Below are 20056 nucleotides of genomic sequence, written 5' to 3'. Positions count from 1 at the left end.
TCGGAGCATATTCCACCACGCTACTCCAATGAGAGTTGTTGGATAAACATATGGCAGAATTTCGTTGAAATTAGACACATGAAGGTTTCCTCAGGATGTTTTCCTTCGCCGAGCAAGAGTTGAATATAAAAACAAACTAAGCACATGAAAATTCAGCGGTGCTTGCCTGGGTTTGAACCAGTACTCATCGGTTAAGATAAACGTGTTCTAACCACTAGGCCACCTCGGATTTTTTTCGCGCGAAATTGTTAAAACTTCATAGCAAGCAAAACACTACCTCCCGTTTTACTCCTTATTTAAAAAAAAAGTAGCTTATTACCTTTTTTGGGGCTCAAACTCCGTACCAAATTTCATCAAAATCTGTTCGGCTTTTCGTTTAAGAGTAACAGACGGACAGAGTTACTTTTGCACTACTAATTACACTACTAGTATTATTAGAGTATCTACAACGAATTAATCTCGCTTTCACGCCCAAACTACTGGACCGACGTAATGGAAATTTGTTAAACAAATAGTCTAGAACCTGAGAAAGGACATAGGCTACTCTTTAATTGAAAAAAGTTATAGTGTAGTTTGGTCTCCTAAATACAAGAATCATATTGATAGACTCGAATCCATCCAGAAGAAATTCATTAGACATTCAACTTTTAGTTGCAAACTTAGCGAAGTACTTAAATCTTACGATGAACGTATTGAATTTTTCAAACTCTCTCCATTGTCGAAACGTAGAAGTCCGTTTCACTTAATATTTCTAAGTAGAATCGTTACTGGGTCTATTATTAATTCTGACCTATTACAAAAGCTTACTTCTAATGTTTCCACCGGATTACCTAGATCAAATAATATACACTTGTTTAATAAAGCAAAGCATCGCACAATACTTAAACCACATAGCCCACTTTCACAAATGTACAATGCTTATGATGAATATCAAAACATTGTCGACCTAAATGTTGCGTCCATGAAAAAGTTCGTACTGGGCAGCAAAAATGAGGTCTAAGTTGATACATCCTCATATTTTTATTACATAGTTTTTTTTTTACTTTTGTTTTCCTTTTAATTAACAATTGTTTTTCTATAAGTAATTGTGACACTTAGAATATAATTGTACTTGTTATAATATATTGTTATAATCAGTGTACACATTGTTGAAGAACCAAATAAATAAAAAAAAAATAAAGTGCTGTAAAGGGTTAAAAAGGGGGATAAAATGTTGCATGTAAGTATGTAATTTTTAGAACAAGAAGCATAAAACTTTTATTTTAGGCTGTACACTTATAAGATATCATGACACTTAGGAGGGAATTTAGAAATAGGGGGTTGAACGTTTGTACGGAAGTCCGTCATTTTTTAAGTTGGAAACATAAAACTTTATTTTTAGGACACTGATTAAAAGAGTACATATATTTAAGCGTTTCTACACATTGTACTCCTAAGGGGATGAAATAAGGGATGAAACTATGTATGAAAGGCCGTAAATTTTCAAGTTAGAAACATGTAACTATTTTTGTGATACTGAATAAAAGGAGTAGATACTTATTTAAGTGTTTCTGCATATTCTACCCGTAAGAAGGTGAAATAAGGGTTGAAAGTTTATATAGAAGTCAGTCATTTATTAAGATAATAACATTTAACTTAATTCTTGGGATACTAAGTATTTCTAGATATTCTACCTCTAAGGGGTTAAATAGGGATTGACATTTCTCACACGGCCGACGTATCGAGTAATACGCCTCCTTTATCAATGTTTCTTTGACGTGAGCTCCGATCTTTTGAAAAGGCCAAGACTACACGACATTGTTCTACTAACTTTACTTCCAGAGTTCTGATTACACTTCCTACTACGAGGGAAGGGATGAAATAAAACACACCCTGGCTATAATATACACATTTCTTATTCATAATCTTACAACCCCTAGCACTGATCTGTGATACACAAACGAACAAATCCTCATGCTATCGATATATATAAAGTGGCGCTTAAAATACTAGTCCGTTCCGGTTCCGGGACACACCCGTTCGCTTGAACTTGACGCTCTCGGCCGAAGGATACTTCCACGTCCGGTTCTAGAATAACATCCATCGGCAGAAGCGGCCGAACGTTCGCTTAAGACAATGTCGAAAGTTTGCGGAACGAGTGCGCGGTTTCGAAAGTCAGTCGAATCGACTGAACGAATATGGCGACCCTCGATCGTATTCGTTGCGAAATCTTTTCTTGGAGTCCATCGCGTGAGAACTCTTGTACGAGTCTTGCAGTGTTTCCTCCGAGCGATGATGTGGTCGGTTAGCAGGACCGAAGTGAGTCGTCGAGTTCATTCCTGAGCACATTTTTCCATTCGGCAAATCATTGGCAAGAGCCGAACATCACTGATGCCAACTGTTAGGTCGCTGTCTCTCGGTTACCTTACACACAAGTTGTCTTGACAATATTTTGTCGGAATTTCATTAGATCTGGTCGCATCCGCCGAAGTGAAACTCCGAAGGCGGACGGCAGAGCGAGACGGCAGATGTCGTCGCGTCCCTCTCCTCCGATCTCTCCGTCCTGTTCTGTATAACCTGACTTGTCATAGTTTTCAGTCAAACGGGAGTTCTAGAAACATCTTTTTTTATTGTTTCTTTATGTCATCGCGTCTGTTGTTGAACACATATTCCGGCAAGCGTTTGTTGAACTTGGAATCCGTCCCTCTGATCCCGCGGAGCTGGTGTCTTCACGGTCGGCACGATCCGGTTCTGCCCGGACGGCTCAGCGTTGACTCTTCGTCGATCAGCTTGTTTTTAGTTACTTATTATTGATGCAGTTTAACATTATAAATATAATTCAGCCTTCTTGTGTGAAATGTCCAATCGATCTCAAAGAGCTTAATCGAGGAGTTTTCAAATGATAATTATTCAAGCGATGACTCAGCGGCGAAGCCGCCTGGGACACGGTGGTGCGGGGCCCCGAGCTCGGGGGGCCAGGAATCTAATTTATTTTTGATTACAAAGGGGCCCGAGACGCTGACCGATGTTAAATTAAACTTTACAAATAAATACAATCGTTTGTGACGAAATCAACTAGAGCGAGGGCGGAGCCCTACTTCTGGTGGTGCCGCAGCGCGGCCGCGATGTCGCGCACGTCGAGCTGCACCTTCGGCTTGTGCTGCGGCGGCTCGAAGTAGAAGTCGAACCGCTTGAAGGACTCGATCTCCCGTTCGGAGACTTCGAGGGACGAGAGGTTGGTGATGCTGCGGTCCGGCAGGAACACGCTGGATTCTGCGACCGGGAAACACGTTATTCACGTCGGAGTACTGTATCCTGCCCTAACTATAGGTCGTTGAAAATATTTATATTCTAGATGTTTCGATATTCAATCCCTACCGCGTGTACACAAACTCACCGGGTCTATGTTGGGGGGGCGAAGTCCCGCCGCTGTCGCAGGCGCTCTCGCACGTCATCGAGCTCACGGACGATTGGACACCTGGCGGATATACCATCAGACTTCAATATGAAAAGAATAAAAAACAATCCGTAAATAAGGCGCCGTACTTCCGAACGCAGTTCTGTAACGGGAGAGACATTCGACGGGCGCTTTGCGATGCAATGCGGCGGTCACACTTACTTAGAAGTAAACCGAGGAACTGGTACGAAATAAAAGAAGGAACTCTACACTAATATCAGACTCGTTGAATCTGTTTCGACACGAGGTGCCTGTCGGGGGGGGGGGTCAGGCGGGCGACTCACTGTGGCTGTGCGGGCGCTCGGGCCACGCGCGGGGCTGCGGGCGGGAGAACAGCGACTCCTCGCGCTCGCAGGCCTCCTGCGGACAGGCGCACCGTTAGCACGTCAGCACGTTAACCGGAGCCCTACAGTCGACGCCGGCGGTCGGCGGACGTACCTGCCCTTTGTAGAACTTGGAGTCCGTGACGTAGTGGATGGTCACTTCGTTGTTCAGCTTCGAGCCCGCTCTTAGTCTCTGGAAATACGGCAGCTCCCCGTTCACGTAGGGAGTGGACTCGTCGACCTTCGAGTGCGGGTTCGGTTCCTGCTTGTCGTTGAACAGCGCGTTCCGGAAGACGTTCCTGTCCTCCTGCCCGAAGGGGGTGTACAGCCCGCAGTACTGCTTCTCCTCGTCCTTCTTCAGAGGAGTGCCGATCGGCTCCGGACGCTGGATCGGATTCGCGAACAGGGAATCGTTCTCGTAGTTCCGGTTGTGGTCCGGTCGCGTGCCTATCGGGTTGGGGGACACGACCTTCGGGGCCTGGTCGTCGAAGTATTCGGGCGTCAGGAAACTTTTCTGTGGATTCTCGTCCGGCGTTTTGAACAGGGAGTACCCCTCGTCGTTCTTCTGCGTGAACGACGCCAGATTCATGATGCGGTTCTGGAAATCGTTTTCGGGCATCTTGGGGGAGTTGCGTGCGGGTTCCGCGTACGCTTGCGGCGTGTACACGTTCGGATTGACGTAGCTGTACTGGGGCTGGCCGAAGGCGGGCGTCATCTGAGGATTCTGGTTCCTGATACCCATCAGGTTCTGCTGGTGCATCATCGACATCAACGGGTTCCGGATGGTGTACATCCCGTTCGACGTGGGGGTGATGGTGGCCTGGCAGGGGGCCGGCGGCATGGGGATGGGATCGGGGATCCGGATCTCGGCCTTGCTCTGCGCGGGGTTCGCGATCTGCACGGGAGGGAGGTTCGGGTGGAACATGGGGTTCCGCAGGGTGACCATCTTGGCTCCCTCGTGTCTCTGCTCCGTCGTCTCCGCCGCGGCTCTCTTGGCCTTCTTCTTGGCCTTCTTCGACTTCCCGGCGGGCTGAGGCGGCGCTTCCGGCACGACGATCGTCTTCGGTGGTTCTGCAACGAACACCATTCTCATCAAAAAAGCTAAAGGTAGCGACGCTAGGTAACCGGGAGACGAGAATGCGTGCGTACCGTTGTGCGCGTGCGTGGAGAACATCATGAGCGAGGGGTCGGCGGTGATGACGGGCGGCGCGCGCGGCGCGGGCGTGGGCGCCGCCTCGAGCTGGCTGTGGCGCCACGCGGCTGTGCTGTGCTATGCGCGCGCGTAGTCAGGTCTCGGACCCAGGCGCTAGGCCGGACGGTTGTGGAGTCTTTTCCGGGACTTCACTTTTGAATTTGTTTAATTTGTGGTAGATTATTACATTTGCAAATCCAATCGAAGGAGTACATGACTACAAACGGCCTTTATACTTACGTATTCCATGAGATTGCTATGCTGCTAGCTGAACCCACGGCTTTCCTCGCGCGGAATTGATAACATTTCATAGCACACAAACCATAGACGACCATTTTATTCCTTATTTTAAGTATTACTTTATTTTTATTAAAATTTCAAAGTTTTAATTATTTAGTAAAATAAATTATAATGATTGGCGGAATAAGTTAGAAATAAGAGATTTTTATTTACATTAAATATATACAATATTTACAAATAAACATATTTAATTGTTAATTATTCTAAGCTAGCATCGTACCTTAACATTGCATTATTTCATTTTGCACTCGCTCTCCGGAGAGAGTGTAACCATGGTGTAAGGAGGGAACGAGAATCGTTGCGAGGATGATTTTCAGTAGTTCGTAATCCAGCACAAACAACTTTTATCACTTTCGAAAATCAATATATTTACAATACAATAATTATCGGACAAATTGTGGTGATTGAAGTGAGTACATAGTCGTGCGAAACTCCTTCGCGACAATTTTACGACACGAGATTACGCGGGAAACAGTAAAGAATCAAACTTAATTATGTTGCTATTTGTAAGTTTTTTTAAACATTCCTTATCTGGCGAAGGTAATCACGAATTGTGATTTACAAATATTGATTCAATCATAAAATAACCCAATTAGTTGTGTGCGTATTATTTATTAAATATTTTAATAAATTATTGTTATAAATAGTTTTCGCCATTATTGTTTTTTGACGTACAATGTACGACATTTATTTAAAAAAAAAAGGAGTAATGTCTGGACGCCGAGAATAGTGTGTTTTCTTAATATTAAGTTTTTTTTTTAATTTAATTCGAAATTAACATGGACTTCCGATTTTTGAGTGTAGTGAATAAGTAAAATTATTTTTTTTTAATTTAATTAATAAGACTCAAATGAAAGGGTATTAAATATAGCAACGATCGGCTGGACATGGCGGCTAGCCGGATCTGGAGCCTTGTGTCCTTTCTTTGGGCTCCAACTTACTCCGTACCAAATTTCACCAAAATCTGGTCGGCTTTGCGTTTCAGAGTAACAGACAGACAGAGTCACCTTGGCATTAATAATACTAGTAGTGTAGTTAGTAGAGTATCTACTGCGAATAATTCTCTCAGTGGTGCCGCCAGAAAGACTGTAGATATGCTTTCATAGATTCAAGTCATTTGTAAAAAATACATTGGTAAAGAGAGCCTTATATTATTCGATACAAGATTATACAGATGATAAAAAAGCGTGGAGTTAACGCTCGTTGACTTCCAGGCAGGAGACATGACATACATATATAATTGTATTTAACTAATATAACTACTTGAAGGTTCTCCTCGGTAGAATCTACGTCCCGAACCGGTGGTAGCTTCACTTGATATGATTTGTAAAGTGACGATTCAAAAGTGCTCGTAAAGGCGTACTTGAATAAAGTATATTTTCGTTTATATATATTTAATTCTGTTCCAGAGTGGCCGAAAAGCCGATACCGAAGAAAGAGATCGAAGTTCCGGCGTCCGAACCGGAAGCGATCGAAGAGCCTGCGGTAGAAGTCAAGGTCATTACACACCTTCAAGCTACAGGCAAGTGACGTCACCGACCCCATTGCAGCGCCATATTGTCAAAGTAACGTTTTCGCGCGCTATTTAAATATGGAATTTTTCAGCAAATTTGTACTAGAATTAAAAAAAAAATCAACTTTTACTTCGCTTTAAAACGCGAGTAAAGACGCGGACGACAACACATCTCTATAATATTTTATCCAGTAACACGCTTCTACATTTTTTTTTTAAATTTATATATACCGTCGTAATTTGTAGTTGTTATATAATCGTCTATATATAATATATATAAAAGTAATACTACGAAAAAACTTACATATACATAGCTACCAAAAGGAACCCATCCTTGACCTCTACTAAATAATATAAAATAAAATGGATTTTATAAACCAGTCAAATAGCCTATTGTATTATTAAAAAAGCGTGGAGTTAACGCTCGTTGACTTCCAGGCAGGAGACATGCCATACATATATAATTGTATTTAACTAACACGACTGTATTTTTAGATGTGGAAGAAGAGTAACTACTGATTTCCTTGCCGGTTCCTCTCGGTAGAATCTACATTCCGAACCGGTGGTAGCTTCACTTAATATAGTTTGTCAAATGACGATTCAAAAGTGCTCGTCAATACCTACTTGAATAAAGTATATTTTCATTTGATTTGATATATTCTAGTACAAAAAATGCAGAGAATTCCTTTTCGCATTAGTTCGACATATTTTTGTACTCTTGTCTTAATTTTCTTATAAAATGTAAACTCAATACTGAGCCCTAAGGTACGGGGCCGCTTCGATGTGTGTGTGTGTAATGGTTTATTATAAAAGTATTTATATTTGTGAGTTCTTTTATATTTTTTAAGAATGCTGAATGCTTTGAATCTGTTATGTTTATTTTCTTCAGGAGGAACCGGTTCCTGAGGCGAAGATCGTGGACGACGCTATGACGCCGGATGTTATGGAAATGGTATGATTTTTAATTAATATCTGTAGGAGTTCGACCTGTGTCTGCGTAGAAGAACAGTCCTTCTTCTCCTACTGATTGAAAGTTCCACCTCAAACGAGAGGGTTCCATCACGCTGTTTGTCTTGAGTTTGGTTTGATTCTTCGGATGAGAGAGGTCTTAAATCCCGGACGACACAGACTTATGACATTTTAATATATCCGTTATCCCGTGACGCATTTGAAGACGTTAGGGAAACCGAACACAGTTCGGAAAAAAAATAGTTTATCTTAATTCTTATTTAGGTATGCGATATTAGTCCAATTCGAAAATCTCTATTAAATATGATTGCACTTATTTATTGACTGTCTGTCTGTCAAATATCCAGCACCCGTTTACCCCCGTTTGGGGGAGGGGTGATCTTAAGAACCCCTGGCAACGTATGTTAACACACTTCTCGATCCGTTCAGATCCGGTAGTTAGTGCTCTATAGATAAGTGAATATGTTGCTGCAAGATTGATGGGTTAAATTTTAATCGGATGTTTCAAGGTCGAAGAGCAAGAACCACAGATACAAGAGGAGATTATACCAGAGCCCAAAGAAACGGAAGTGAAGGTAGCGTTTCCGGAAGTTAAATTCCCAACGCTGGAAATTAAGGTTATACAGCTCGACGAGCACAAGGATTCCCAGGTCAAAGAGGAAGTCAAGGAACCGGAACCGGAGCCGGAAGTTGAACCGGTGGCGGCTGAAACGAGAACAGAGAATATGGAAGAAGATGAACAGGAGATGTCTAAAGTTGAGGAGAAGATCGCAAATGAACCGTATGTATGGCAACTGTTTTTACAGTAAATATGTCCCTCGTGGAAGATTTACTTGGTGGTAGGGCTTTGTCAAGCCCGTCTGGGTAGGTCCCACCCACTCATCAGATATTCTACCGCAAAACAGTACTCAGTGTAACTTTAGGCACAAGGGACATAAGATCTTAGTTCCCAATGTCGGTGGCGCATAGGAATGGTTAATATTTCTTACAGCGCCATTGTCCATGGGCGGCGGTGACCAAGGGTCTACATGTTGTTGTTTCCGACGAGGAAAGTTGAAATTCTTGCCATTTCTATACTATATTATGCACGAATCGCTTCATTGATGAAAACCGCATCAAAATCAAAACAGTACAGAGCGGGAAGAGACCTTATCTCATACTATGCGGACGGTATAGGAGAGATTTCGAATTAACACGGCTATTTTTATTTACCATGTTTTTTATTTTTATTTGGTGGAACGGGATAATTATTGTATTATTTGATATTTATTATTTGGTGGAGTTCGACATTTCGACATAATCTACGAGAACGTCTTGGTCACGAGACTTGTCCCATCTCGTATGGTAAATATCCCGTTTTAAATAGGAGACAGTTTCGGCATAGGAGTCGTTCGTACGCCCGATGCGTGCAAATCGATGTTTCCAAAAGATGATAATTTCAGAGAACCAATTCAAGAACCGCCGGCTACAGTAGCCGAGGAAGCAGTAGAACCGCCACCAGCAGAACCTCAGCCTGAAGAAGAAGTTGTCCCAGACCCGCAGGACATACCGCTGCCACCGGAAGTTCAGTCTAAGGAGGACGAAAAAGAAGGTAACGGCAATAGATTTGTTACGTAAATCACTTTAGTCGAGCATTTGTGTTATTAATTAAATTAATTTGGAAAAATATGCCAAGTGCGAGTCGGACTCGCCCACGAAGGGTTCATTACCATTATCTGTAAAAGCAGCAAACAAAAAACATGTCTGTTGTATGGGAGTCCCTTTAAATATATCAACTGTCTAACTATCGCGGTTCACGAGATACACTCTGACGGACGGACGGACAGCGGAGTCTTAGTATACCCTAGCGTACCCTTTGGATACGGAACCCTAAAAACGAATACCAAAAAAAAATTAACATTATAAAATTGTTTAGCTCCAGAAGTAATTCAACCACTGGAACCACAGCCAGAAGAACCAGCGAAAGTCCCCGAAGAAGTTGTAGAAGAAAAAGATAAAAAAGAAGAAGAACCCGTCATGGAAGAGGCCGAGAAGAAACAAGAGGTTCCAGAAGAGAATGCTGACGAGAAATTGATAGAAGATCAAGAAGGAAGAAGATGCTGAGGTATGTTACGTGGCATTTTAATGTTTTTTAATTGGAAGTTATGATCGGTGTAAGAACTGACACCCTGTTCGAGTTGGCTTGATCTTGTTGACAGACGGGCGAGTGATGAGAAACAGAAACTATAACATATATAACAGTCGATGGAACGATGGAATGCGTAATTCTAATTAGAATTCAACGTTTTTTAACTTATTTTTCCTAAAAAGAGTTATACCAGCCAAAGAGACCCCAACCGAAAGGACCCCCGTTCGTAGCAATAACTTAACAATGATCTTTAATAAGGATTTTTGTAATCGGTATTTGTAGCAGTTACTGCCTGTTATTCGCGTCCCTACTGTCCGACAGATGTAACATTGTACAAGCGTCTATTGTTTTCGGTGTTTCTGTTTAAATTTTACTTTGAATCAATAATATATAATAGAAAAAGTCTTAAATTTTTCGGATAACGCTCGAATCTTTAGGAACTTTTGTATTATATGTATTTTTTTTTAAATATTTTTACAATTTTTAAATTAAGAAAATAACATGAAGGTGAATTGGCCGAGTTTCGTTCAGGCCGCCGGTTCAAAAGCGCCATTTAGTAAAGTGGACGGCTAGTTGAGCCAGTTGCCTGCGACATATTTAATCTGTGTCGAGTAAGATGCTGAATCAGTGGGACTGTTATCCGATACAGAGCGACTTCAGGCGCAAAAAAAACATATTTTTCCAAAATTTAAATCATTAAACTAATGTTCTATCCGATTGAGAACTTTTTCCAATTTTTTCATTTTATTGCGTGTGTGTTACAGGATTCGATTCCACTGAAAGATATGATACGAGACGAACTGTCGCAAGAGGAAGTTAAGAGGGAGGGCTTGGAAGAGGACACACACACGGAAACAGACGACGACACTCCCATGGAGGTACTCATAGAATGAATTCTTACGATTGAAGACCCTTCGTGTCCGTTTTAGCAGGAAGAGTTAAGATAACTGAACGACTTTGAATTTGAATTGACATGACGTCATACGTCATCTTAATAATCTGTGGTATTTATTATGGTCGTCGAAATAGTGTTTTATTGCCACCTGATGGTAAGGTCACCATCGCCCAAAGGCATTGGGGCTGTAAGAAATTTCAACGGAACCGAGATATTATGTCTCTTGTGCCAGTAGCTATATTGGCTCAGTCATCCTTCAAACTTGAACTGCTGTTTCATCATCCTCCTGCCCTTATCCCAATTTTACTTGGGGTCGGCGCAGCATGTCTTCTTCCATACTTCTCTGTCGGACGTCATCTCACAAGTAACATTCTTTCTAACCATATCGTCTTACAATCCATCCATCGTTTCTTTGGTCGTCCCCTACCTCTATATCCATCCACATCCATGCTCAAGACCTTCCTCACAACATGGTCCTCATTCCTCCGCATAACATGCCCATACCAAGACTAAGACATAGACTAAGTACTGCAGTTTGGTGGTAGAATATCTCATGGGTGGGTGGTACCTATCCAGACGGGCACAATACCCCACCATTAAGTAGAGTTTTAAATGACAACGTTAAATTTAAGTGCATATAAGAGGTTGTCAAATCAAATCAAAATATACTTTATTCAAGTAGGCTTTTACGAGCACTTTTGAATCGTCATTTAACAAACTATTTAAAGTAAAGATACCGCCGGTTCGGAATGTAGATTCTACCGAGAAGAACCGGCGAGAAACTCAGTAGTTACTCTTTTTCAACATATGAAAATACAGTCATGTTATGTCAAGTGTAACAGTGTTGTCTTATAAATAAAGATATATTAATCGTAAACTCTCAGTAGTGTTTATCGCTGAGTTATTAGCGATATTTAAATCTATGTTTTTTTATCTATATATCGTAAGCCAAGATCCAACAATAGTTTGGGATTGTGTCTTATAAAAGTTTAAGCCTATAAATATCCCACTGCTGGGCTAAGGATTTTTTTTTTGTTTTTCAGCTCAGTCGCGAGGAAGAGAAAGATGGAAAAAAGAAGAGAGACTACTCGAGGAAGAAGAAATCTGATTCTAGAAGTGAGGTTTTATTTTTGATCTTAGAAACTAGCTTAACTTGCGGCTTTGCCCGTGAAATTTGTAAAACACAAACTTCCAAGCCCCGTCTTGCTTCCTTACGGGTGGAGTTTCGTAAGATCCGCTTATATATATATATATGAGGATAATGAAAATAATTGTCTTTGCTTAGAAGTTTTTTTAAGAAGAAGGCAAGTTAACAATATTAAATTCCCTACAACACCAATTCATCACGCATTGGTGTTGTTGGAATGGGTAATATTTTTTACAGCGCTAATGTCTGTGGGCAGTGGTGACCATCAGGTGGCCCATTCGTTAGATGCTATTAACTAAATAGATGTACTAATTCTGATGTCATAATAATTGCGTTATCGTCTCCGATATTCCAGCGTGTTCGGGCTCCGAGAGCGCCCCGGAGTCCCCGAGTGCGAGCGACGCCGAGAGACAGCACCGCCTGTGGAAGAAGAGCGTCATGCTGGTGTACAGCCGGTGGGACCGCGAGCTGATACATATATAGCTATGTCCATGAAATTCATTGTCACGAATTCCACCAGGCTTAAAGAGTCTGTCCAAAACCGACGAGAATCTAAGTACTTTAAGATTTGTCCGATTATCCAAATCATCATTTTTTTATAAATAAATTAATATTGGACAACATCACATACATTACTCTGATCCCAATGTAAGTAGCTAAAGCACTCGTGTTATGGAAGATCAGACGTAACGACGGCACCACAAACACCCAGACCCGAGACAACATAGATAACTAATGAACTTTTTACTTTATTAACATGAAAACCGGTGTACGCACCACTCGGCAACGGAGGTCGTCTTAATCTTGTATTGTTTTAAGTAAATGAATAATGTTCCGTTCGTTCGTCCCCAAGACTGTGCGCACACAAGTACGCGTCCCTGTTCCTGCGGCCGATCTCGGACGAGGAGGCCCCCGGGTACAGCGTGGTGGTCAAGCGGCCCATGGACCTGTCCACCGTCAGGCGGAACATCGACGCCGGTCACGTGAGGTATGGGCTGCAGTTCTCTAATAACGTAATTGTAACGTTGATGTATGATGTAATTAGTTCTCTATAACCGCCGGTGACTTTTCTCCGTTAACTAGAATTACGTGCACGTGTTATTTGTTTATTTATTTTTTTATTATGGCTTTGGTTGGCGGACGAGCATATGGGCCACCTGATGGTAAGTGGTCACCACCGCTCATAGACAAAGGCGCCGTAAGAAATATTAACCATTCCTTACATCACCAATGCGCCACCAACCTCGGGAACTAAGATGTTATGTCCCTTGTGCCTGTGATTACACTGGCTCACTCACCCTTCTAACCGGAACACAACAATACAGTGTACTGATATTTGGCGGTAGAATATCTGATGAGTGGGTGGTACCTACCCAGACGGGCTTGCACAAAGCTTGTTTTCAATTACCGTGACTCGTATCGAAGATTTGTTTTTTAGACATTTTATAAAAGAATGTACTCGGGAATATTCGTTGGTAGTTTTTGAAGTTACGTTTGATTGTACACTGTTTCCATTCCAGGACTACGGCCGAGTTCCAGCGCGACGTGCTGCTGATGCTGTCCAACGCGCTGCTCTACAACAGCAGCTCGCACAGCGTGTACGCGATGGCGCGGGAGATGCACGAAGACGTGAGTTTGGGACATTCACTTACGCCTTAAAAGAAATATTCGTAAGGGGTAGTTTAAAAAAAATATCTGTCTGATATACGGCTAGCGCTCTGGGTTAGAGTGAGAGAGAAGGAGCCTGTTTACCGCTGCCGTATGCGTGGGAAAGGGAAGCCAGACAGCGGTTCAGTCTCACACAAGAGGTTATCACTTGAAAAACACTCGAATTAATGTAGACGTACAAGGCTTGAGGTGTTAAATGGCGAACTGAGGTGGAGTAACGTAAGTCGGGCCGGCAGGCGCAGTGCCAGCTGGGCATGCTGCTGGCGGCGCAGGCGCACGCGGGGCTGTGCGCGCCCCCCCGCCGCAAGCGCCGCCTCGACGCGCACGCGCACGCGCACGCGCCGCACAACAAGCACCACCGCGTGTGACCGACCAATATATTCTGATTCGATCTGACTGTTTTATTTCGCCTCCTAACGATACACCTCCCACAGTACATGAGTTCGGCTTTCGGCTGTAATACACCGACCAATGAAGATGTTTTCCAACTTTATTTACAGAACAGGGTATTTTTGGTCGTGAAAAATAAATATACTTAAATATTCTGATTTTGGAGTCATGAAAACATATTATTTTTTATTGTATTAAAATTAAAGTTGTCATTTTTAGTCTGTATATCACGTGACCTAATACACGAGCCGCCATGGTGTGACGTCAGATAGGCAGAAACTGTAATTTCAATATCATCCGGCACTTTGATAAAGAACTTTTCTGGAGTTTTAATTCTAGTATTCGGACACTACACACCAAGGATGGTAATTGTAAATCATTATTTTCCCAAAAACACTAAATATTTATAGCTGTTAACGTTGAATGAGTGCCGGTCGTACATACACGACTGTTGTTTGGAACAATCTGACGTCATCAAGATAGTAGAATATCCTATTGGCTTAAAATGGTTAATTATTAGTTTTGTAATAAACGACCTTTACACTTACGTATTCCATGAGATCGATATATTACAGACAGTTCTGGACTAAGGCTTCCTCTCCCTTTGAGAAGAAGGTTCGGAGCATATTCCACCACGCTACTCCAATGCGAGTTGTTGGATACACATTTGGCAGAATTTCGTTGAAATTAGACACATGAAGGTTTCCTCACGATGTTTTTCTTCGCCGAGCAAGAGTAGAATATAAAAACAAACTAAGCACATGAAAATTCAGCGGTGCTTGCCTGGGTTTGAACCAGTACTCATCGGTTAAGATAAACGTGTTCTAACCACTAGGCCATCTCGGATTTTTTTCGCTTGAAATTGTTAAAACTTCATAGCACACAAAACACTAACTCCCGTTTTACTCCTTATTTAAAAAAAAAAAGTAGCTTATTACCTTTTTTGGGGCTCAAACTCCGTACAAAATTTCATCAAAATCTGTTCGGCTTTTCGTTTAAGAGTAACAGACGGACAGAGTTACTTCTGCACTACTGATTACACTACTAGTATTATTAGAGTATCTACAACGAATTAATCTCGTTTTCACGCCAAAACTACTGGACCGACGTAATGGAAATTTGTTAAACAAATAGTCTAGAGCCTGAGAAAGGACATAGGCTACTCTTTAATTGAAAAAAGTTATAGTGTAGTTTGGTCTCCTAAATACAAGAATCATTTTGATAGACTCGAATCCATCCAGAAGAAATTCATTAGACATTCAACTTTTAGTTGCAAACTTAGCGAAGTACTTAAATCTTACGATGAACGTATTGAATTTTTCAAACTCTCTCCATTGTCGAAACGTAGAAGTCCGTTTCACTTAATATTTCTAAGTAGAATCGTTACTGGGTCTATTATTAATTCTGACCTATTACAAAAGCTTACTTCTAATGTTTCCACCAGATTACCTAGATCAAATAATTTACACTTGTTTAATAAAGCAAAGCATCGCACAAATCTTAAACCACATAGCCCACTTTCACAAATGTACAATGCTCATGATGAATATCAAAACAGTGTCGACCTAAATGTTACGTCCATTGCGTCCATTGCGTCCATGAAAAAGATCGTACTGGGCAGCAAAAATGAGGTCCAAGTTGATACATCCTCATATTTTTATTACATAGTTTATTTTTTACTTTTTTTTCCTTTTAATTAACAATTGTTCGTCTATAAGTAATTGTGACACTTAGAATATAATTGTACTTGTTATAATATATTGTTATAATCAGTGTACACATTGTTGAAAAACCAAATAAATAAAAAAAAAGTGCTGTAAAGGGTTAAAAAGGGGGATAAAATGTTGTATGTAAGTATGTCATTTTTAGAACAAGAAGCATAAAACTTTTATTTTAGGCTGTACACTTATAAGATATCATGACACTTAGGAGGGAATTTTGAAATAGGGGGTTGAACGTTTGTATGGAAGTCCGTCATTTTTTTAGTTGGAAACATAAAACTTTATTTTTAGGACACTGATTAAAAATGAGTACATAATTATTTAAGCGTTTCTACACATTCTACTCCTAAGTGGATGAAATAAGGGATGAAACTATGTATGAAAGGCCGTAAATTTTCAAGTTAGAAACATGTAACTATTTTTGTGATACTGAATAAAAGGAGTAGATACTTATTTAAGTGTTTCTGCATATTCTACCCGTAAGAAGGTGAAATAAGGGTTGAAAGTTTATATAGAAGTCAGTCATTTATTAAGATAATAACATTTAACTTAATTCTTGGGATACTAAGTATTTCTAGATATTCTACCTCTAAGGGGTTAAATAGGGATTGACATTTCTCACACGGCCGACGTATCGAGTAATACGCCTCCTTTATCAATGTTTCTTTGACGTGAGCTCCGATCTTTTGAAAAGGCCAAGACTACACGACATTGTTCTACTAACTTTACTTCCAGAGTTCTGATTACACTTCCTACTACGAGGGAAGGGATGAAATAAAACACACCCTGGCTATAATATACACATTTCTTATTCATAATCTTACAACCCCTAGCACTGATCTGTGATACACAAACGAACAAATCCTCATGCTATCGATATATATAAAGTGGCGCTTAAAATACTAGTCCGTTCCGGTTCCGGGACACACCCGTTCGCTTGAACTTGACGCTCTCGGCCGAAGGATACTTCCACGCCCGGTTCTAGAATAACATCCATCGGCAGAAGCGGCCGAACGTTCGCTTAAGACAATGTCGAAAGTTTGCGGAACGAGTGCGCGGTTTCGAAAGTCAGTCGAATCGACTGAACGAATATGGCGACCCTCGATCGTATTCGTTGCGAAATCTTTTCTTGGAGTCCATCGCGTGAGAACTCTTGTACGAGTCTTGCAGTGTTTCCTCCGAGCGATGATGTGGTCGTTAAGCAGGACCGAAGTGAGTCGTCGAGTTCATTCCTGAGCACATTTTGCCATTCGGCAAATCATTGGCAAGAGCCGAATATCACTGATGCCAACTGTTAGGTCGCTGTCTCTCGGTTACCTTACACACAAGTTGTCTTGACAATATTTTGTCGGAATTTCATTAGATCTGGTCGCATCCGCCGAAGTGAAACTCCGAAGGCGGACGGCAGAGCGAGACGGCAGATGTCGTCGCGTCCCTCTCTTCCGATCTCTCCGTCCTGTTCTGTATAACCTGACTTGTCATAGTTTTCAGTCAAACGGGAGTTCTAGAAACATCTTTTTTTATTGTTTCTTTATGTCATCGCGTCTGTTGTTGAACACATATTCCGGCAAGCGTTTGTTGAACTTGGAATCCGTCCCTCTGATCCCGCGGAGCTGGTGTCTTCACGGTCGGCACGATCCGGTTCTGCCCGGACGGCTCAGCGTGGACTCTTCGTCGATCAGCTTGTTTTTAGTTACTTATTATTGATGCAGTTTAACATTATAAATATAATTCCGCCTTCTTGTGTGAAATGTCCAATCGATCTCAAAGAGCTTAATCGAGGAGTTTTCAAATGATAAGACATTCAAGCGATGACTCAGCGGCGAAGCCGCCTGGGACACGGTGGTGCGGGGCCCCGAGCTCGGGGGGCCAGGAATCTAATTTATTTTTGATTACATAGGGGCCCGAGACGCTGACCGATGTTAAATTAAACTTTACAAATAAATACAATCGTTTGTGACGAAATCAACTAGAGCGAGGGCGGAGCCCTACTTCTGGTGGTGCCGCAGCGCGGCCGCGATGTCGCGCACGTCGAGCTGCACCTTCGGCTTGTGCTGCGGCGGCTCGAAGTAGAAGTCGAACCGCTTGAAGGACTCGATCTCCCGTTCGGAGACTTCGAGGGACGAGAGGTTGGTGATGCTGCGGTCCGGCAGGAACACGCTGGATTCTGCGACCGGGAAACACGTTATTCACGTCGGAGTACTGTATCCTGCCCTAACTATAGGTCGTTGAAAATATTTATATTCTAGATGTTTCGATATTCAATCCCTACCGCGTGTACACAAACTCACCGGGTCTATGTTGGGGGGGCGAAGTCCCGCCGCTGTCGCAGGCGCTCTCGCACGTCATCGAGCTCACGGACGATTGGACACCTGGCGGATATACCATCAGACTTCAATATGAAAAGAATAAAAAACAATCCGTAAATAAGGCGCCGTACTTCCGAACGCAGTTCTGTAACGGGAGAGACATTCGACGGCCTTACTTAGAAGTAGACCGAGGAACTGGTACGAAATAAAAGAAGGAACTCTACACTAATATCAGACTCGTTGAATCTGTTTCGACACGAGGTGCCTTTTGGGGAGGGGGGGGTCAGGCGGGCGACTCACTGTGGCTGTGCGGGCGCTCGGGCCACGCGCGGGGCTGCGGGCGGGAGAACAGCGACTCCTCGCGCTCGCAGGCCTCCTGCGGACAGGCGCACCGTTAGCACGTCAGCACGTTAACCGGAGCCCTACAGTCGACGCCGGCGGTCGGCGGACGTACCTGCCCTTTGTAGAACTTGGAGTCCGTGACGTAGTGGATGGTCACTTCGTTGTTCAGCTTCGAGCCCGCTCTTAGTCTCTGGAAATACGGCAGCTCCCCGTTCACGTAGGGAGTGGACTCGTCGACCTTCGAGTGCGGGTTCGGTTCCTGCTTGTCGTTGAACAGCGCGTTCCGGAAGACGTTCCTGTCCTCCTGCCCGAAGGGGGTGTACAGCCCGCAGTACTGCTTCTCCTCGTCCTTCTTCAGAGGAGTGCCGATCGGCTCCGGACGCTGGATCGGATTCGCGAACAGCGAATCGTTCTCGTAGTTCCGGTTGTGGTCCGGTCGCGTGCCTATCGGGTTGGGGGACACGACCTTCGGGGCCTGGTCGTCGAAGTATTCGGGCGTCAGGAAACTTTTCTGTGGATTCTCGTCCGGCGTTTTGAACAGGGAGTACCCCTCGTCGTTCTTCTGCGTGAACGACGCCAGGTTCATGATGCGGTTCTGGAAATCGTTTTCGGGCATCTTGGGGGAGTTGCGTGCGGGTTCCGCGTACGCTTGCGGCGTGTACACGTTCGGATTGACGTAGCTGTACTGGGGCTGGCCGAAGGCGGGCGTCATCTGAGGATTCTGGTTCCTGATACCCATCAGGTTCTGCTGGTGCATCATCGACATCAACGGGTTCCGGATGGTGTACATCCCGTTCGACGTGGGGGTGATGGTGGCCTGGCAGGGGGCCGGCGGCATGGGGATGGGATCGGGGATCCGGATCTCGGCCTTGCTCTGCGCGGGGTTCGCGATCTGCACGGGAGGGAGGTTCGGGTGGAACATGGGGTTCCGCAGGGTGACCATCTTGGCTCCCTCGTGTCTCTGCTCCGTCGTCTCCGCCGCGGCTCTCTTGGCCTTCTTCTTGGCCTTCTTCGACTTCCCGGCGGGCTGAGGCGGCGCTTCCGGCACGACGATCGTCTTCGGTGGTTCTGCAACGAACACCATTCTCATCAAAAAAGCTAAAGGTAGCGACGCTAGGTAACCGGGAGACGAGAATGCGTGCGTACCGTTGTGCGCGTGCGTGGAGAACATCATGAGCGAGGGGTCGGCGGTGATGACGGGCGGCGCGCGCGGCGCGGGCGTGGGCGCCGCCTCGAGCTGGCTGTGGCGCCACGCGGCTGTGCTGTGCTATGCGCGCGCGTAGTCAGGTCTCGGACCCAGGCGCTAGGCCGGACGGTTGTGGAGTCTTTTCCGGGACTTCACTTTTGAATTTGTTTAATTTGTGGTAGATTATTACATTTGCAAATCCAATCGAAGGAGTACATGACTACAAACGGCCTTTATACTTACGTATTCCATGAGATTGCTATGCTGCTAGCTGAACCCACGGCTTTCCTCGCGCGGAATTGATAACATTTCATAGCACACAAACCATAGACGACCATTTTATTCCTTATTTTAAGTATTACTTTATTTTTATTAAAATTTCAAAGTTTTAATTATTTAGTAAAATAAATTATAATGATTGGCGGAATAAGTTAGAAATAAGAGATTTTTATTTACATTAAATATATACAATATTTACAAATAAACATATTTAATTGTTAATTATTCTAAGCTAGCATCGTACCTTAACATTGCATT

The 20056-nt window shown here is 43.2% G+C and overlaps 4 protein-coding genes across 4 annotated transcripts; 2 read left to right on the top strand and 2 right to left on the bottom strand.

Annotated features, from left to right (window-relative positions):
- Positions 1–2894: 2894 nt before the first annotated feature.
- Positions 2895–5286, bottom strand: LOC125075427. The gene is made up of 6 exons (XM_047687168.1): positions 5192–5286; positions 4909–5024; positions 3875–4830; positions 3721–3796; positions 3377–3457; positions 2895–3252 (listed from the first exon to the last, which is right to left on the bottom strand). The coding sequence occupies exons 1-6, from the start codon at positions 5284–5286 to the stop codon at positions 3074–3076; spliced, it is 1503 nt and encodes a 500-aa protein (XP_047543124.1). The 3' UTR covers positions 2895–3073.
- Positions 5287–5523: 237 nt separating this feature from the next.
- Positions 5524–9836, top strand: LOC125075426 (protein TsetseEP-like). Its single transcript, XM_047687167.1, has 6 exons — positions 5524–5528; positions 6661–6748; positions 7654–7716; positions 8243–8514; positions 9176–9324; positions 9649–9836. Exons 1-6 carry the CDS (start codon positions 5524–5526, stop codon positions 9834–9836), a joined length of 765 nt encoding a protein of 254 aa, XP_047543123.1.
- On the top strand, positions 9801–13955 carry LOC125075371 (bromodomain-containing protein 8-like). The gene is made up of 7 exons (XM_047687113.1): positions 9801–9837; positions 10626–10739; positions 11800–11872; positions 12259–12358; positions 12757–12891; positions 13424–13532; positions 13808–13955. Exons 2-7 carry the CDS (start codon positions 10647–10649, stop codon positions 13937–13939), a joined length of 642 nt encoding a protein of 213 aa, XP_047543069.1. The 5' UTR covers positions 9801–9837; positions 10626–10646; the 3' UTR covers positions 13940–13955.
- Positions 13956–17137: 3182 nt separating this feature from the next.
- LOC125075425 lies at positions 17138–19857 on the bottom strand. Its single transcript, XM_047687166.1, has 6 exons — positions 19763–19857; positions 19480–19595; positions 18446–19401; positions 18292–18367; positions 17974–18054; positions 17138–17849 (listed from the first exon to the last, which is right to left on the bottom strand). Exons 1-6 carry the CDS (start codon positions 19855–19857, stop codon positions 17671–17673), a joined length of 1503 nt encoding a protein of 500 aa, XP_047543122.1. The 3' UTR covers positions 17138–17670.
- Between the last annotated feature and the right edge of the window lie 199 nt (positions 19858–20056).

Source organism: Vanessa atalanta, chromosome 30 (assembly GCF_905147765.1).
Source record: "Vanessa atalanta chromosome 30, ilVanAtal1.2, whole genome shotgun sequence".
NCBI classification, from domain to species: Eukaryota; Metazoa; Arthropoda; class Insecta; order Lepidoptera; family Nymphalidae; genus Vanessa; species Vanessa atalanta.
Note: the sequence above shows the minus strand (reverse complement) of the source record. Positions and strands in the feature narration are given on the sequence as shown.

Coding starts and splice junctions, on each gene's coding strand:
- LOC125075427 (XM_047687168.1), bottom strand. CDS start 5,286: ATGGTCGTCTATGGTTTGTGTGCTATGAAATGTTATCAATTCCGCGCG. Junction 5,025..5,191: donor ATAGCAATCTCATGGAATAC/GTAAGTATAAAG, acceptor CGCATAGCACAG/CACAGCCGCGTGGCGCCACA. Junction 3,458..3,720: donor CGAGCGCCCGCACAGCCACA/GTGAGTCGCCCG, acceptor TATATCCGCCAG/GTGTCCAATCGTCCGTGAGC.
- LOC125075425 (XM_047687166.1), bottom strand. CDS start 19,857: ATGGTCGTCTATGGTTTGTGTGCTATGAAATGTTATCAATTCCGCGCG. Junction 18,368..18,445: donor CCAAGTTCTACAAAGGGCAG/GTACGTCCGCCG, acceptor GCCTGTCCGCAG/GAGGCCTGCGAGCGCGAGGA. Junction 18,055..18,291: donor CGAGCGCCCGCACAGCCACA/GTGAGTCGCCCG, acceptor TATATCCGCCAG/GTGTCCAATCGTCCGTGAGC.
- LOC125075426 (XM_047687167.1), top strand. Junction 7,717..8,242: donor CGCCGGATGTTATGGAAATG/GTATGATTTTTA, acceptor GGATGTTTCAAG/GTCGAAGAGCAAGAACCACA. Junction 9,325..9,648: donor TAAGGAGGACGAAAAAGAAG/GTAACGGCAATA, acceptor AAAATTGTTTAG/CTCCAGAAGTAATTCAACCA.
- LOC125075371 (XM_047687113.1), top strand. CDS start 10,647: ATGATACGAGACGAACTGTCGCAAGAGGAAGTTAAGAGGGAGGGCTTG. Junction 12,892..13,423: donor ATCGACGCCGGTCACGTGAG/GTATGGGCTGCA, acceptor TTTCCATTCCAG/GACTACGGCCGAGTTCCAGC. Junction 13,533..13,807: donor CGCGGGAGATGCACGAAGAC/GTGAGTTTGGGA, acceptor TCGGGCCGGCAG/GCGCAGTGCCAGCTGGGCAT.